The sequence below is a fragment of the Rhinoderma darwinii genome, chromosome 4 (genome assembly GCF_050947455.1).
Source record: "Rhinoderma darwinii isolate aRhiDar2 chromosome 4, aRhiDar2.hap1, whole genome shotgun sequence".
Taxonomy (NCBI): domain Eukaryota; kingdom Metazoa; phylum Chordata; class Amphibia; order Anura; family Rhinodermatidae; genus Rhinoderma; species Rhinoderma darwinii.
Window position 1 is genome coordinate 185,488,166 of NC_134690.1, and position 19,272 is coordinate 185,507,437.

General features: G+C 40.1%; 1 protein-coding gene across 15 annotated transcripts in view; it reads right to left on the reverse strand.

Annotated features, from left to right (window-relative positions):
- DST (dystonin) overlaps positions 1 to 19,272 on the reverse strand; it is a 546,107-nt gene that overhangs the window by 364,126 nt on the left and 162,709 nt on the right. For all 15 annotated transcript variants that reach the window (XM_075861968.1, XM_075861975.1, XM_075861963.1 and 12 more), the window contains one exon: positions 7,788 to 7,849. In XM_075861968.1, the coding sequence (XP_075718083.1) occupies positions 7,788 to 7,849 (62 nt within the window). The remainder of the gene's footprint in view (positions 1 to 7,787; positions 7,850 to 19,272) is intronic.

Consider the following 19,272-nt stretch of genomic DNA (forward strand, 5'->3'; position numbering starts at 1 on the left):
GATACTGGACATACTTCTTAGTAGGACAACATTTCGGTATTCAAAATCTTTTTTTGAAATTGGGCTTATATAATATTTACATTTTCTGAGTGACTTAAATTTTGGGTTTTCATGAACTGTTACCATAATCATCAACATTACAAGAATAAAATGCTGGAAATAGATCACTCTTTGTGTAATGAATCTATATAATGAATATATGAATATATTGAATTGAATTACTGAAATCAATTAACTTTTGATTATATTCTAATTCATTGAGGACTAGTATATATACTGAGCTTTCTTCTGGTGTTGTATATATGTACTGAGCTTGGTTTTGGTGCTGTATATATGTACTGAGCTTTGTTCTGTTGTTGCATTTATGTATTGAGCTTTGTTCTGGTGTTGTATATATGTACTGAGCTTTGTTCTGGTGTTGTATATATGTACTGCGCTTGGTTCTGATGCTGTATATAAGTTCCTTACTTTGTTCTGGTGCTGTATATATGTACTGAGCTTGGTTCTGGTGTTGTATTTATGTACTGAACTTGGTTCTGGTGTTGTATTTATGTACTGAACTTGGTTCTGGTGTTGTATTTATGTACTGAACTTGGTTCTGGTGTTGTATTTATGTGCTGAGCTTTGTTCTGGTGTTGTATTTATGTACTGAGCTTGGTGCTGGTGTTGTATTTATGTACTTAGCTTGGTTCTGGTGCTTTATATATGTACTGAGCTTTGTTCTGGTGTAGTATATATGTACTGAGCTTGGTTCTGGTGCTGTATATATGTACTGAGATTTGTTCTGGTGCTGTATGTATGTACTGAACTTGGTTCTGGTGTTGTATTTAGGTACTAAGCTTGGTTTTGGTGTTGTATATATGTACTGAGCTTTGTTCTGGTGCTGTATATATGTACTAATCTTGGTTCTGGTGCTGTATTTATGTACTGAGCTTGGTTCTGGTGCTGTATTTATGTACTGAGCTTGGTTCTGGTGTTGTACATATGTACTGAGCTTGGTTCTGGTGTTCTGTGCATTAGCCGGGAGAGTTGTCGCAGCTTACTGCGCATGCCGCACTGTCCTCCACCCTTCTCATGTGCACAGCCTAACTAAATGGGCTGAGCACGCTTAGCATATTGAATGTGCGCATATAGGCCTATACGTAATGGGTGAGTTTAATATAATGTGTGGGTAGGTCTGTACTCTTATGTAATTATATACATAGTGTGGAAATCTACACTAAAGCATTCTGGACAGGGAATTTCTTTATTTAGAGTCCACTTTAATGTAGGGGGTATTTGGAATATCGTAAATGTTTTATTTTATTATTAGAATGATTTTCAATGGCGCGATATACCGCAAAACACTGTGACCCCCCGCGGCGCGTATGTCTTCGTCTGAGAAACAGAGCCTCAGATCAGGGGTGGGATTAAAATTTCCCTGTTGTTAAAAATTTTAATCCCACCCCTGATCTGAGGCTCTGTTCACATTAGAGCCATGACTTCCTGTATTTTTATTTTTAATGGCAAGAATATTGCACATTATACAGGCTTTGTGCTCTCTGTATTTATTTATACACTATGGGGGGGAATCCATACGCCAGTCTTAATATAAAGATTGCTGGTGTAAGACGCACTTAATTTATTGAGACGCACGCCTCTTAATAAGTTGGCCGTCCGTGCATCTGAAAGGAAACGAGATTGCATATATTTCCGCTATAAATTACGCCAGTTTTCGGAGTAAATTATAGTAAAGTCAGGCAGTGACAGGCCACTCCCCTTATACTAAGCCCAGTCCAGTATTTGGAAAAGTGGCAAAGGCAGCGTAAGAGGACAAAAATTTCGACTTTTCTATGCCAGAAATCTGGCATAAAGTGCTTCATAAATCTGCCCCCTATTACTTCTACATTGTAGCACCAAGGAGCTGTTATCTGAATGACCTACTTTTTTTTTTTTTCTACTCTTGGAAATGTGTCAGCCATATTCTAATTATATTTCCTTACATAGGTGTCAGCTGGCAGGTACCACGTCATGCTCCAGTTATTCTGCACCCAGAGTATGAATGATTTAGGTTACATGCACACGTTGCATATTTTGCTGCGGAAAATACGCAGCAAAACCGCAAGAAATTTGCAGCAAAAAAAAACACATAATACACAATGTGTATTACATGCCGTTTTGTCACGCGTATTTGCGTGCGGCAAAACTGCAGCGTAATACAGTACCAGCATAAGCAATGAGATTACAGGGAATCTCATGTCCACGCTGTTGTATTTTCCGGGATGTAAATTGACCCATGGTGCGTATTTTCAAAACCTCGGCATGACAATTTATACCGCGATTCCGCTTGTGAATTCTATCTTCCTAGTTATGGAAAAATAAGCCGTGAAACCCACAGCATGAAAATGCAGCGATTTCCACAGCAAAACGTAAAAATCGCACCGAAAATATGCATCATAAAACGCACCTTCAGGTGCGTTTTTTTTGCTGCAAATTTCTTGCGGTTTCGCTGCGTATTTTCCACAGCAAAATACGCAACTTGTGCATGTAGCCTCAAAGATGTTTTCCACATTCATATAGTTTTGTTCGATAATGTCAAATTGTGAGAATTTGTTAATAGACATTCAAGGTCAGATATATAAACAGATGGAGCGGGCTGCACAGGCGGGTACTGTAGTGATAATGGGAGATTTTAATTTCCGGGATATTAATTGGTGTCATGGTTCGGCTTCAACTGCAAAGGGGAGACATTTCCTCAACCTGTTGCAGGAAAATTTTATGGGCCAGTTTGTGGAAGACCCGACTAGAGGTGAAGCTCTGTTGGATCTGGTCATTTCTAATAATGCAGATCTTGTTGGGAATGTCAATGTTCGTGAAAACCTCGGTAACAGTGATCATAATATAGTTACATTTTACCTATACTGTAAAAAACAAACGCAGGCTGGGAGGGCAAAAACATTTAATTTTAAGAAAGCCAATTTCCCCAGGATGAGGGCTGCAATTCAGGATATAGACTGGGAAGAACTAATGTCAAATAATGGAACAAATGATAAATGGGAGATTTTCAAATCTACTTTGAGTTATTATAGTGCAAAATTTATTCCTACAGGTAATAAGTATAAACGACTCAAATTAAACCCCACATGGCTTACACCTTCTGTGAAAGGGGCAATACATGACAAAAAAAGGGCATTTAAAAAATACAAATCTGAGGGTACAGCTGTAGCCTTTGTAAAATATAAAGAGCTTAATAAAATCTGTAAAAATGTAATAAAATTAGCAAAAATACAAAATGAAAGGCAGGTGGCCAAGGATAGTAAAACAAATCCTAAAAAATTCTTCAAGCATATAAATGCAAAAAAGCCAAGGTCTGAACATGTAGGACCCCTAGATAATGGTAATGGGGAGTTGATCACAGGGGATCAAGAGAAGGCAGAGTTACTAAATGGGTTCTTTAGCTCTGTATATACAACAGAAGAAAGAGCAGCTGATGTAGCCGGTGCCAGTGCTGTTAATATATCAGTTGATATACTGAATTGGATGAATGTAGAGATGGTCCAAGCTAAATTAAATAAAATAAATGTGCACAAGGCTCCGGGACCAGATGGGTTACACCCTAGAATTCTTAAAGAGCTTAGTTCAGTTATTTCTGTCCCCCTTTTCATAATATTCAGAGAATCTCTAGTGACAGGTATAGTGCCAAGGGACTGGCGCAGCGCAAATGTGGTGCCGATTTTCAAAAAGGGCTCTAGGTCTTCCCCGGGTAATTATAGACCAGTAAGCTTAACATCCATCGTGGGGAAAATGTTTGAGGGGCTATTGAGGGACTATATACAGGATTATGTGACAATAAATAGCATTATAAGTGACAGCCAGCACGGTTTTACTAAGGACAGAAGTTGTCAAACTAACCTAATCTGTTTTTATGAAGAGGTGAGCAGAAGTCTAGACAGAGGGGCCGCTGTGGATTTAGTGTTTTTGGACTTTGCAAAGGCATTTGACACTGTCCCCCATAGACGCCTAATGGGTAAATTAAGGACTATAGGTTTAGAAAATATAGTTTGTAATTGGATTGAGAATTGGCTCAAGGACCGTATCCAGAGGGTTGTGGTCAATGATTCCTTCTCTGAATGGTCCCCGGTTATAAGTGGTGTACCCCAGGGTTCAGTGCTGGGACCACTATTATTCAACTTATTTATTAATGATATAGAGGAAGGGATTAATAGCACTATTTCTATTTTTGCAGATGACACCAAGCTATGTAATATAGTTCAGACTATGGAAGATGTTCATGAATTACAGGCAGATTTAAACAAACTAAGTGTTTGGGCGTCCACTTGGCAAATGAAGTTTAATGTAGATAAATGTAAAGTTATGCATCTTGGTACCAACAACCTGCATGCATCATATGTCCTAGGGGGCGCTACACTGGCGGATTCACTTGTTGAGAAGGATCTGGGTGTACTTGTAAATCATAAACTCAATAACAGCATGCAGTGTCAATCAGCTGCTTCAAAGGCCAGCAGGATATTGTCGTGTATTAAAAGAGGCATGGACTCGCGGGACAGGGATGTAATAATGCCACTTTACAAAGCATTAGTGAGGCCTCATCTAGAATATGCAGTTCAGTTCTGGGCTCCAGTTCATAGAAAGGATGCCCTGGAGTTGGAAAAAATACAAAGAAGAGCAACGAAGCTAATAAGGGGCATGGAGAATTTAAGTTATGAGGAAAGATTGAAAGAATTAAACCTATTTAGCCTTGAAAAAAGACGACTAAGGGGGGACATGATTAACTTATATAAATATATTAATGGCACATACAAAAAATATGGTGAAATCCTGTTCCTTGTAAAACCCCCTCAAAAAACAAGGGGGCACTCCCTCCGTCTGGAGAAAAAAAGGTTCAAGCTGCAGAGGCGACAAGGCTTCTTTACAGTGAGAACTGTGAATTTATGGAATAGCCTACCGCAGGAGCTGGTCACAGCAGGGACAGTAGATGGCTTTAAAAAAGGGTTAGATAATTTCCTAGAACAAAAAAATATTAGCTCCTATGTGTAGAAATTTTTCCTTCCCTTTTCCCTTCCCTTGGTTGAACTTGATGGACATGTGTCTTTTTTCAGCCGTACTAACTATGTAACTATGTAACTATGTAAGGGAAACCAATATATCTAACAGGTAGGGATTTTATTGGCTTGACCAAAACTGAATTGATTAAATATTAAGACATAAAGCTCTGTTCAGATTAATATCCAGTAAGAGACACCCACTACTTCTATTTATGTACATTACATTCATGGTAGGGTTACCCCCTGCTATTGGAAAATGCTGGCGACATAACAAGTTAGAAACGCTCATTTGTTCATGTCTAAGCAGTATACAAGACTGTCAGCCTAACATGCTATTAAAGATTATGTTCTTTTTTCCAGTCCATGACTAGTCTCTGCTTGATTCTGTCTAATTTAAAACATATATTTGCAAAGAGCCAGCTTGGCAATGCATACCAAGTCTTAAGGCCCTATTAGATGGAGCGATTATCGGACTAATTTACGTATAATCGTTTGAATGTAAAAGATAATCGCCACATATAATAGAAGGAGATTAAATTGATGTCCTATCCTCAGGACAGACCATCAATATCTGAAGAGTGCTGGTCCGATTCTCTAAACCCCAGCCGCTCAAGTGTTTTGAAGGGGTGGCGGGACTCTGCTAAGCGGTGCTTCCCCTTCATCGCTAACGCTGCTCCACACTGTAAAACACTGTCTCAGTAGTGACATCTGGCCACAGCATTTTTTGGCAAAAAATGCAACAAGATAACCTCTTTTTAAAAGACTGCCCCAGAAATCAGATGATCTCCACCATCCACCTCCTGAGAGCCCCGGCAGTCAGCTAATATCACCAGGGTTAGCCACACATTTTCCCTGTAGTTGCAAGAGATATGTATTATTTTATGGCCATGCAACCTTACAATAAATATATGGCAGGGCCAAGTTTTCTAAACACCTTTTATTAGCGGATCTCTGTTTTAGCTAATAGAGGGGGGATCCCATGAAAGGGATCCCCTTCTATGACATCTATGTGCCCTTTAAGGGAATATGGATAATTTTTTTTTGTACAACCCCTTTAAAATCTATCTAATAATTATATGTAAGCAGACTGAACTGTTTCTAATATCTTAGGCCCCATGCACACGACCGTAAAAACGCCCGGAATTATGGGCCCATAGACTTCTGTTGGCCACGGGTACCTTCCCGTTTGCGTACGGGAAGGTGCCCGGGCCGTTGAAAAATATAGAACATGTCCTATTTCAGGCCGTAATTACGGCACGTGCAGGCCCATAGATGTCTATGGGGCTCCCGTAAATTACGGGTGGCTACGTGTGTGCACCCGTAATTACGGGAGAGTTGCTAGGCGACGTCCGGAGATTTCAATTTTTGAATAAAGAGAAGCAAAGAAAATGGTGTCTGAGCGATCATGTGACCATTTTAAGGAGTTTGGATACGATTGTGACATAATTTACGGCCCCCCTTTTTTTACGGGTCCGTAAATAAGGGTGGAATACGGGTTAAAAACGTGTGACAAAGGACCCGTATTTACAGGAGGGAAAAAATACATGTGCATGGGGCCTTATTTATAAGTTGAAGTTATAGGTCAAAAGCCTGAGGCTGTACTACTGAAATATTCTGAAGATAAATCACCTTCTGAGTTCAGGAGCAGTGTTTTCATGGTGATCTTGTCTGGATTCAAATTACCATCAGTGAACATGCATATTTATTTCAATGCTGCTAGACAATCCTAACGGCAGCTTACCTCCAAAAGAACAAAGAATTGTGCATGCTGGAATCATACAAACGTGATCCGCATTTCCCATGACATCTGCCATTGAGACAGTCAGCAGAAACTCATGTGCATTAGACTGTTGGCAGCGTAATTCTTTTAGTACAAAATGTATAGCAAAGGAGACTTTTATATATTTATTCTGGTAGGTCTCATTTACTGTGCATCAGGTATTCATGTGCTAATGAGCTAAGCTGTCTCGGGTATTCACACAAGCCATAAAAAGAATAAAAATAAAGCCATAATAAGGTCATTCAGAAGCAGCTAGCCTGCTTGTTGGCAGTTTCCAGATAGCAACAGATTTTTTCCTACCCTAAAAACAGCTAAAAACATAAGAATTTAAATTGAGCCAGAAATCTGGCGTACACGCTGTGCGTTACATTTAGTAACTGTTTAGACTTTTTTCAAAACGCTCAACAAGGTAAAGTGGCTTAGCCGGAAAAGGGTGTGGTCCAGTAAAAAGGTGTGTGTCTTAAATGTGACACTATGCGCAAAATTGTGCCAAAATTTTGGCATAAAAAACTGCCATAAATAAAGCAAACCAAAAGGTGGCAAAACAAATAGAAAAAAGTCTAGCATGTCTAGCTAGATGTGCCAAATTTATCATCCAGAGTGACACATTTTCTGACTGCCTTGTCTAAGTTTACGTTGTCTAAATCTCGTTGCCGATAATTGTCCTGTGTAAAAAGGGCAGCGATCACGATCATCTGCTGGTCGTATAGTTTTTAAAAAGTAAAAGATTATCGTTGTCGGCAGCACATCTCCCTGCCGACATGATAATAATGTATGGGGACGAGCGATCGGAGTAACGACCGCTCGTCCACAGCCATAGCTCCGTGTGACAGGAGCAAATTAGCGATGATCAACGATGTCTCGTCGATTGGCGCTCGCTGCAACGGCCGAGTCTCGGCTGATGTAAAAGGGCCTTTAGACAGCATTAGTTAATCTGCCCCAGTATGTGTACAGTCACTCACCTTCATGAGGTGCTGGTTAATCCATTTGGTAAACGTCTTCTTTTGTACTTTGTCTCTTTCATCTGAAAATACAAAGCAAAATGATTTAACATTTGATGGAAGGAAAATAAAATGGATAAAAAAAACATTGGGAGGAAGTAGTGGGATATTATGTGGAAAAGGTCAGGAAAATACGTTTAATAAAAAGGAGCATACAAATAAAAACTTAGGTGGAATTTATTAAGACTAGCATTTCGGCGCTGGGGCAAGATGCACCCAATTAGAAGGCGCGTTGCTTAATAAATTAGGTGCATCTTTGGCCTTCCATGTGCCAGAAAGTCAAAATTACGCCAACTCATAGTGTATTTGTCAGACTGTAGAAGGCCCAGCCCCTTGTTCTAAGCCCCAACTACTTTGTTATAAAGTGCAACAAGAGCAAATACCACAAAAGTTGAAACGTTTTGCGCAAATTGCTATTTTTGCCGCATTTGTGCCTTTTCTACCCCAGAAAACTGGTGCAGAATGATTGATAAATGACCCCATTGACTTCTACATACGCAACCTTGTTCCAATGGAATTGTGCTGTTTTAGATTTCCATTTCATCCCTCGTAGAGCACGAAAATAGAAATAATTTAATGTTCTGTATTTTTGTTTTTTTAAAGGGAACCTGTCACATTCATCATGCTGCTCTATCTACAACTGCATTTTATAGAGCAGGTGGAGCTGAACAGATTCATATGTAGTGTTGTGGAAATAGATTCAGGATAATATTTTTTTTTATCCATTTAAATCCCTGTTCATTCTGGGCTCAAGAGTCCAATGGGCGGTCCTAGTCAGTGATTGGTAGCCTTTACTGCATGAGTGTGCATACAACGATAGCTGTCATCCACTGAGTAAGACCGCCCACTGGACTCTTAATCCCAGAATGTTCAGGGATTTAAATGGAAGAAAAGTTATACAGAATCTTTATATCAATCTGCTCAGCTCCTCCTGCTCTATAACATGCTGCCTGCAGATTGGACTGCATGTTCAACGTGACAAATTCCCTTTAACTGTGGAGGGAAGATTACATAAGGGATGCAAAATATAAATACATGCTCTTGTTTTGTAGCAGTAAGATGAATAGGTTACTGGCTCCATACTTTCATTGTGGTAGGGTGTTCCATTCCATTGCAGTGGTACAGATTGTGAACTACCTATGTCGGCGGTCCTTCCACCGCGAGCTCTCACCTATAAGGACTATCGCTGCTACATCAGTCATATTGCTAATTGTATTTCTTTAAGGACGAAATGGTCTTTAATGACTATAATGACAACAGGCTACAGAGAAGCCAGATAAATAGTGTTTACTGAAACAATATCCTCATAAAGCCATGAGCGGTACATGCAGTATACAGTCTGTGCTAAACAGGGTATAGAAAATAGAAGCACTAAATAACAAGCAGCATAAAGGCCGAGCCTGGCACATACTGACCCATACAACACATGAGTGTTACCAGCACTGCATTCAGATCCTGTTCACTACTATGCAGATGACACATCGTCCTTCCTTGCCTTCTTGATGCCAAATTAAAGTAGATTTAGCTTTTGAAGTAGGAAGGAAAATTCAGTGACGATAAAAACTCCGCCTGCCAGCAACACCCATAAAAAAAACCTAACACAGTCACACACCAGCAAAAGCTTCAGTGGATCATTTCTAGTTATACCACTGTATAGCACAGACGTCTGTATTCACATATGAGGTTTTACCGCACTGACAGGCAATTGAGAAATACATCATTTCATAGTAAGCAGAATTTCCTAAAAAAAATCCACTACACTAACCACAAGCAAGAAAAAAGCAAGTTGGTGGTTTACAACGTAAAATGAGTAACTGGAGATTAAAAGGAGTTTAACTTTATATTTCACCAAATAAGGTCAGTTCTACGTGCTCAAGGGGAAAAGGATACGTAGTAAAAGCTGGGACGTACGTGGGGGAGAAGGGGCAACATAGCAAAATGCTGTAGAGGAGCATTGCACCGGTTCATACTTCGCATTGGAAAGGTAGGGGGAGATTTGAGCCCACCAAACTGCTGACAAAAAGCTAAGTAGGTCCTGTGGAGTCACGTTTAAGGGTACGTATACACACAGCGGAAATACTGCGGAATTGATGTCTAGATATTTCATGCAGAAATTCTGCAGCGTTTCCGCAAGATAATTGAAAAATCCTGCAGATTGAGACTCTGCACCCCAGTTTCCGCACGTGTTATCTGCGTGTCTTTTCTGCAGTGTGTGGATGAGATTCGTTCAAGCCTCATCCACTTTGCTGCTGCTCCTGTAATACACTGCAAAATATCAGCACAGAAAATCTGGATGGAAATTCCGCAGTGTTTATGCTGTGAATAGAAGTACCCTATAGGGATATTCCCATAATCATCAATTGTCACCTATTCACCGCTGGGATTGTGAGAACAAGGGTTCAGAACCCCCTGTTCATTCTCATTGGTTGACCGCACTGAGGAGGACATTAAATGGAGCGGCGGTCGAACATATAGGCTGCACCACAGGTTCCACAATGCAGGACCCTAACTTTACAGAACAGCCAGGACTCTTCGGAGTTTCAGAAATGCCCAGCAGACACTTGCCAGGTAATTTGCATGCACCGCGAGGTATTAAAACTTAGGCCTTATTTACACGAGTGTGTTAAACGTCCGTGGGACGGCCGTTGAAACAGCAAACAGCGGCCGTCCAACAGACCTATGTAATTCAATGTGGCCGTTCACACAGCCGTTGTTTCAATGGACCGTGTGAAGGGTCCGTGGGAAAATAGGACATGTCCTATCTTTCCACACATCACGCATCCCTCCATAGACTCTCATCTATGGGGGATGCGAGACATCGCTCCCGCAGCGCCGAGCACGTATGCACCTCGGCCGTGAAAAACTCTAGTTTTTTACGTCTGAGGTGCGCAACACTGGTGTAAATAAGGCATTGCAGTGGACTATGATGGACTCCACAGGACCTATGCAGCTCTGTCAGCAGTTTGGTGGGCTCAAATCTGTTGACTTTCTCAAAGCTGAAAGGGTTACAGACTTGATTGTATGTACGGATAACTGAGATGTCTATAAGATTGAATTGTTTTCAGTTTCTCTAATTTTAGTGCTTCAAATCGAACCCATTCTTTAGGTCATGTTTTGACGGTCTATTTTTTAATAAATGGTGTTAATTTTCAACCCAAAGTTAAACATTGGTTTTAAGAGTAGATAGCAAATCCTAATGTTTGCCAGCCTTGAGTTACCAGCGTTGAGATTTTATAAATCCTCCAGAACGTAAGCAGCTGGATGGCTAAGAATAGAAGAATACTTCAAGGGGAAAAGGGATACGTAGTAAAATCTGGGACATAACATACTTTATGACCAGAAACAGCTTATATGACAATAGACAAATGTAAGTGGTATCATTTATTGCAAGCATTGTGATAGTAAAGGATAAAACTGATTAGCCAATATACTTATACAATGGATTACCTATGCGGAAGCAGAGCTGACACTCTTACTGGCAGTAACTAAAGCTGACCATAGACAACCAGATGCATCACCACCACCAAGTATAACTGAGGGAGCAACCTGTCCTGTCTGTTAGGGCTTATTTACATGAGCGTGTTAAACGTCCGTGGGACGGCCGTTGAAACAGCAGCCGTCCCACGGACCTATGTAATTCAATGTGGCCGTTCACACAGCCGTTGTTTCAATGGACCGTGTGAAGGGTCCGTGCGAAAATAGGACATGTCCGTTCTTTTCGCGCATCACGTATCCCTCCATAGACTCTCAACTATGGGGGATGCGTGACATCGCGTCCCGCAGCGCTGAGCACAGATGCACCTCGGACGTGAAAAACTGCAGTTTTTCACATCCGAGATGCGCAGCGTTCGTGTGAATCAGGCCTTAGAAGGTAAAGATCACTTATGATAAATGATGTAAAGTCCATTTCAGCACTTCTGATCATCACAAGCTTTCATATGCCCTCTCTCAGAAAGCAAAGGCCAGATCATTTTCTCTGTCACCATTATCGCTATAAGAGAAGCCACGTTCAGACGTGGCGGAATTGCTATTGAATTACGCAGTGGAATTCTGCAGTAGCCGTTTTTTACATTTGTTTTTTATACATTTTTAGGAAAGTTAGTTCAGACGTTACGGAAAATAACTGTGCGGAAATTAGGCTGCGGTGCAGATTTTTCCCTCCGCAGCATGCACATTATGTTGCGGAGAAGAAGCGGAATTTCACTGCGGATTTCAGCCTTTGCAATGCAAAAGCTGAAATTTGTTGCAAGTCCGCTGTGATATCTGCAACGTCTGAATTACCTGACAAATATGCAAATGTTGCTGCAGATTCGTTGCGTAATTGCCCCGAAACTGCACCAACATTTGCAGCGGAAAAATTGTGCCACGTGTGAATGTGGCCTAAGGGTTTCATTCAGCAGTTATTGCTATGATACCTAATCGGAAGGTCCCCATTTCACTGCAGGGGAATAAGGTTGAGCTGGGACTGGCAGAGGGTGTACCCTCTCCACCACTATTCCCAAATAGGCCATGTTTATACGGCATATAATCACACGGGCATATGTTCAGACGGAAAAATACGAGGCTGATTTTAAGCGAAAATAGCCTCTGAATCCGGGCGTTTTTGGTGCTGATTTTCAACGCATTTTTTATTTTTGCAAGCGTCTTTTAAAGTGTATACTTGAAGTGTTTTTGTTTTTGTAGTGTCAATGCTAATTCAGCTTGTAAAACGCTTCAAGAAGTGATATGTCACTTCATTTTTACTAAGTTTTTAATTACACACCTATGAACTACACAGTGTATTTCCCATTGAAATGAATGGGAAGCTGTTTGAAGGTGTTTTTCAAGTGTGTTTCGAAGCACAATACAAGCGTTTTATGCTCTAAAATACGCCTGAAAATAAGGCGGTTGGAGACGCTGCGTAAAAATCATGCATCGTGTCCGACCTAGAATTCGCAGTACATTCCGTCCAAAAAAATCTTTTTTTTCAGACTAAATGTTTTTTCAGACTAATTTTCTGCTGCGGAAAGCAGCGATAAAAAACGCTCATACTTACCCAGGCCATTGTTATGGTGACGCATCCCTCCTGTGCAGTCCGGTCCTTCCTCCCTGGATAACGCTGCAGCCCATGTGACCGCCGCTGCAGCCAATTACAGGCTGCAGCAGCGGTCACATTGGATGCAATGTCATCCCAGGAGGCCGGACTGAACGAAGAAACTCAGACTTCTGGGTAAGTATGTTTTTATTCTTTTTCCATAGTTGCAATTTTTGCGGCGTAATGGTTGTAAGGCCCCATGTACATGAACGTGCTTTTGCGGCCGCAATTCCCCCGAAAATCCACGGGAGAATTGCGGCCCCATTCATTTCTATGGGCCCATACACATGACCGTGGTTTCCACGGTCCGTGCATGGCCCAGGAGCCTGGACCGCAGAAAGAACGGACATGTCTTATTACGGCCATATTCTGCGGTACAGGCTCATAGAAAATAATGGCCATGGCCATGTGCACAGCCCACGATTTGCAGTGACACTCCGCGGCCGGCCGAGCCGAAAATCACGGTCGTGCACATGGCTACGGTCGTGTGAATGAGGCCTAAATATGCTGCAAAAGTCGCAACACTTGGCTTTCTGTTGCAGGATTTGCATCCCTATTGAATTCAATGGAGAAAACCCGCAACAGAAAATCAACTAAAACACAGCATAAATTTATATACTGCTGATTTAAATTCCGCACCACTGGTCAATTTATAAACGTTTATGCTGCGGTATTTTTCCGCAGCGTGGGCTTGAGATTTTCTAAATATTATCCACATTGCTGCTACTGTAAATGCTGCAGAATTTCCGCACATAATTCCATTACGGAAGTTCTGCAGCGTTTACGCTACGTGGGAACCCGGCCTATGGGTTTATGTACATAGCACACCATGGGCAGTGTAGACAGCTCGTTGATCGGCGCTCATTTGCTCCTTTCACAAGGAGCTATGCATGGGGACGAGCGCTCATTACTACGATCTCTCGTCCCCATACATTTCTATTGTTCTATGAACGCTTGTCTGCCCGATAATCGCGCAGAAATTGCTGAAAATCCCACAGAAACGCTACAGAAGTGTCAGGATTCTGAATAGACATCACGTCCTGGCTGGAGGTAATGTATATTCCCTGTCAGGACACTGCAGTAACGTTACTGTGTGTTTATGTGTCTGCACATAGTGATGTAATAAGATCACTGTGTGCTGTGTAAATGAATGGGGAGAAGTGTATGACGCTGATTGGTCACTGATTGGTCAGCGTCATACACACCTCTGTACAACGCCCACTTGGTCATATAGTAAAACACGCCCAGTTGTCCATTAAGAAAATCATTAGCATAAAGCTAAAATAGGTCATAACTCAGTCAAAAATTATCGTTTTTCTAAATAAATAAAAAACACTGCTGTAATCTACATTACAGCGCCGGTCACATCATGTACAATATAGGCCACTTATAATGTGGTGACAGAGCCTCTTTAATTTATGCATCACCTATGTGCCAATGATAAAATCAAAAACAATATTTTCGAAAAAAAAACAAAACACCACATCAGTAACATCAATTTTTCGACTGAAATTTCTACCCTAGTAGTTAACATTTCCAGCACCTCTAGAAAAAGAAGCACTTTGTCTATGTTTGTTTTTTGTAGACTGGTTACAAACTAGCTCCACTGGTTTAAGTGATCACCATTCCTAGCTAACCACAAGGGCTCGTCTGCGAAAATAAATCATCACTGATCAATAGAGATTGACAGCATATGTCTGGATCCTACTAGCCTAATGCTCTTGTAATATATACCGGAGTACAGTGACAATACATTCCCTCACAGTAATATCCCTATTCCATAAAAATATCAGAATTTTTTTTTTGACTATTCTATGCAGCAAGATTGTCATGAGTCAATGAACTGTTTTCCTCCTTGGATTTTTTCATCATTATTCATTGTATTATTTTTACTAGTCGGTCGTCAAGCAGAACTGGACACGTCATTTGATGCTGACGGCATTAGGAGCAGAAGACAGCATTTAAAATTCAGGGGCTTTGTCACTGTTGCATCTAGACACAAACAGAGCATTGTGGGAAGTCTCTGTATGGTGTAAGCAAACACATTGGTGCCAGAAAAAAAACACAAAAGCCCGAGATGTGAGGAATGTGAGTGCTGCACAATGGAATAGTGTCTGCACAGTGTCAACGTTCATTTAGCAGAAGTTTTTCACATTTTCTTTCTAGTTTAAAGGAACAGGGAATAAGTAAAATACACATGCAGAAAATGTCATTTTTGGGTGATGTGTAATATGGGAGGCATCTAACAAGAGTCCAATAATAAAGTGGTTGTGGGAACTCCCCCATTTTCAAGTATCAATGACCTATATGTGTAGGTGTAAGCGGCCGGTCACTGCGCGACCTGTTGCGGCTGCTTCTGCCATACTCACTGGCTCCTGCAATGCTTCCCACAAAAGAGCCATTGATAATATTGCCTAGCTAAACAGAGGCAATACACTTTTAACCCCTTAATGACCGGGCATGTTTGTACCTTAATGACCAAGCCAGATTTGTCAAATCTGGTATGTCTGAATTTATCAGAGAATAACTCTGTGAAAGTTTTGAATATCCAAGTAATTCTGACATTCTTTTCTCGTCACATGTTGTACTTTATTTTAGTGGTAAAAGTAGACTGATACGATTTGCGGAAATTAATTAAAAAATAGAAAAATGGAAGAAATTTTGTAAAAATTACCATTTTCCCCTATTTTTAACTGCAATATGTCACATATGTACACACATACTGTACAATTTTTTTAATTAAATATATATTTCTATCTCTTTACTCTATTTTGGCAGCACTTTTGAAAAAATAAAATAAATTTTCAGCAATTTAGAGGACTTACAAATTGAATAATAATTGTATAAATTTTGAAGTACATTTTGTTTTCCTGCACCAAGCCAGGTTTTCAGAGGCTCATAGGTGTCAGAATGATGGAAACCCCCACAAGTGACCCCATTTAGAAAACTAGACCCCTTAAGGTATTTACCTAGGGGTATAGTAAGTATTTTGACCCCACAGTTTTTTGCTAAATTTAATACATAGCAGGTGAAAAAAAAAAAATTTCACTTACTTTTTTTCATAAAAGTATCAGTTTGAAGACCGATTTCTTTGTAAAGCGACCATGAGAATGAAGAAACACACCTCAAAATCTATCACCCTGTTTCTCCTGTTTTCAAAAATACACACATTGTGGCCCTAATGCGTTGCCTGGACACACGGCAGGGACCGAAAGGAAGGGAGCACCCGGAGACTTTCAGGACTCATATTTTGCTTGAAAATGTTTTAGGCCCCACTGTACATTTGGAGAGGCTTTGAGCTGCCAGAACGATAGAAACTCCCCATAAACGACCCCATTTAGAAAACTAGACCCCATAACGTAATTATTTAGGTGTATAGTAAGTATTTTGACCCCACAGTTCTTTGCTAAATTTAATGCATATCAGGTGAAAAAAATAATAATTTCACTTTTTTCATAAAAGTATTTGTTTGAAGACCGATTTCTTTGTAAAGCGACCATGAAAATGAAGAAACACACCCCAAAATCTATCACCCTCTTTCTCCTGTTTTCAAAAATACCCACATTGTGGCCCTAATGCGTTGTTTGGAAACACAGCAGGGCCCCAAACGAAGGGAGCACCCGGAGGCTTTCAGCTCTCATATTTTGCTTGAAAATGTTTTAGGCCCCACTGTACATTTGGAGAAGCTTTGAGCTGCCAGAACGATGGAAACTCCCCATAAACGACCCCATTTCGAAAACTAGACCCCTTAAGGTATTTATCTAGGGGAATAGTTAGCATTTTGACCACACAGGTTTTTCGCTAAATATATTGGAATTAGGCTGTAAAAATTAAAATGTACTTTTTTTCTGAAACAACATAGAAATTTTTATTATTTACAAGGAATAACGAAGAAAATGCACCCCAACATTTGTAAAGCAATGTCTTCCGATTACGACAATACCCCATATGTGGTAATAAACTGCTGTTTGGACCCATAGCAGGGCTCAGAAGGGAAGGAGCGCCATTTGGATTTATGATTTTGCTGGAATGGTTTTCGGTGCAATGTCGCATTTGCAATGCACTGGAGGGATCAAAACAGTGGAAATCCACCAAAAGTGACCCCATTTTGGAAAAACCTTCATGGAAATTTTCTACGGGTATAGTGAGCATTTACACCCCACGGGTCTTTTGCAGAGTTTATTAGAATTCGGGCGCGAAAATTAATATCAAAATTTTTTCCACTAAAATGTTGCATTTTCTCATTTTCACAAGGGATAAAGGAGGAAAAAAACAACCATTTTTTATAAAGCAATTTCTCCCGAATACGGAAATACCCCACATGTGGTCAAATTTTTTTTCATTAGAAATTAATTAACCCTTTCAGGACTGATCCATTTTTTGCTTTCATATTTTAGATTTTTACTCCCCGCTTTCCAAGAGCCATAACTTTTTTATTTTTCCATCAATAGAGCGGTGTGAGGGCTTATTTCTTGCGGGAGGAGCTGCAGATTTTATTGGTACCACTTTTTGGTACATAAAAAGTGATTCAAAAGTTGTATTACATTTTTTTTTTTAGAGCGAAGGTGACAAAAAAAAAAAAAAACTGCGATTTTGGCGGTTTCAATTATTAAATTTTTTTAAGGTGTTCACTGTGCAAATGAAATAATGGTATATTGTAATAGTTCAGACTTTTATGGACGTAGCGATACCAATTTTGTTAATTTTTTTACATTACTTTAGAAGAAAAATGCGAAAAGGTGTTTTGTTTTTTTAACTTTAAAAAAAATAATTCTCACTAGTAATAACTATAATTCTTCTACACATTTTATTAATCAATCCCCTTAGGGGACCTGATCCAGCGATCATTGGAACGAGGGTACAATACACTGCAAAACTAATGTATTGCAGTATATTGTTATTCTTACAGGCTTCTGTAACAGAGCGATCGCTGTTCCTGTCCGTTAGTACCGAGGGGGCCTGCTGTAATACACAGCCGACACCCGCAGCGTATGGAGCGGGCTCAGAACGTGAGCCGGCTCCATACATCAACCGCCGCACCATGACGGGCAATTAAGTCATAGTGCGCAAAGGGGTTAATGCGCAGCGGATGGTTGAAAGTGAAAATTGCAATTTTCCACTGATACTCCATTTTAGTGCATAATATGTTGTGTCCAGTTTGTGCCACAGAAGACAAATACCTCATAAAACGTTAAGCGGGTTCTCTCGGGTATGGCGACCCCATATGTGTGGGCGCAAACTGCTGCTTGGGCACGCTGCAGGGCTCAGAAGGGAGGGACGCCATTTTGCTTTTGGAGCGCAGATTTTGCTTGGTAGGTTTCTGTTTGGGGTTTTGCTGGTATTTCAGTTTATAATGTGGGGGGCATATGTAAGCTGTGCGGAGAACATCAGGGCATAATAAGAGGGTGTAATAATGGGTTAAATAAATAATAATCCATAGATATGTGGCCGGTGTCACACTGATAAATGGCGCCGGATCTTATCCGCTTTTGGACACTCTGCACATTTTGCATCGCCATATTCTGAAAGCCAGAACTTTTTTATTTTTTCACCACCGGAGCCCTGTGAGGGCTTATTTGTTGCGGACAATCTGTAGTTTTCATTGGTACCATTTTGGGGAACATGCAATTTTTTTTTGATCACTTTTTATTCCATTTTTTTGCAATCCTGAGCAAAAAACAGGAATTCTGACACCGTTTTTTAGGTTTTCTTTTTGCGGCGCTCACCGTACGCTATAAATGACATTTTTACTTTATTCTGCGGGTCGGTACGATTATGGCGATACCAGATGTTTATAGGTTTGGTCCTTTTTTTTTGCGTTTGCACAATAAAATGGCTTATTTATAAAAAAATAAAATTCTGTGTCACCATATTCAGAGAGCTGTAATTTTTTAATTTTTTAGTCAAAAAAGCTGTGTAAGGGCTTGTTTTTTGCGGGACGGATAGAAGTTTTTATTGGTACTATTTTCGGGTTCATGCGACTTTTTGATCACTTTTTATTCTTTATTTAGGGAGCGGTGGTGACCAAAAAAATTGTGATTCTGTCGTCGTTTTTTATTGATTTTTTTTGGGGTGTTCATCGTGCGGGAAAAATAACATTATAGTTTTATAGTTGGGGCCGTTACGAACGCGGTGATACAAAATATGTGTACTTTTTTAACGTGTTCATTTTTTTTCTATAATAAAAGTCTTATTATAGGGAAAAAAAGGATTTAGTGTTTATAGAACTTAACTTTTATGTTTACACTTTTTTTTAAACATTTTTATTACTTTTTTTAACTTTTTTTACTTGTCCCACTAGGGGACACTTAGACTTGCAGCTTTGATCGCTGCTAGAATACATTACACTACACACGTAGTGTGATGTACTCT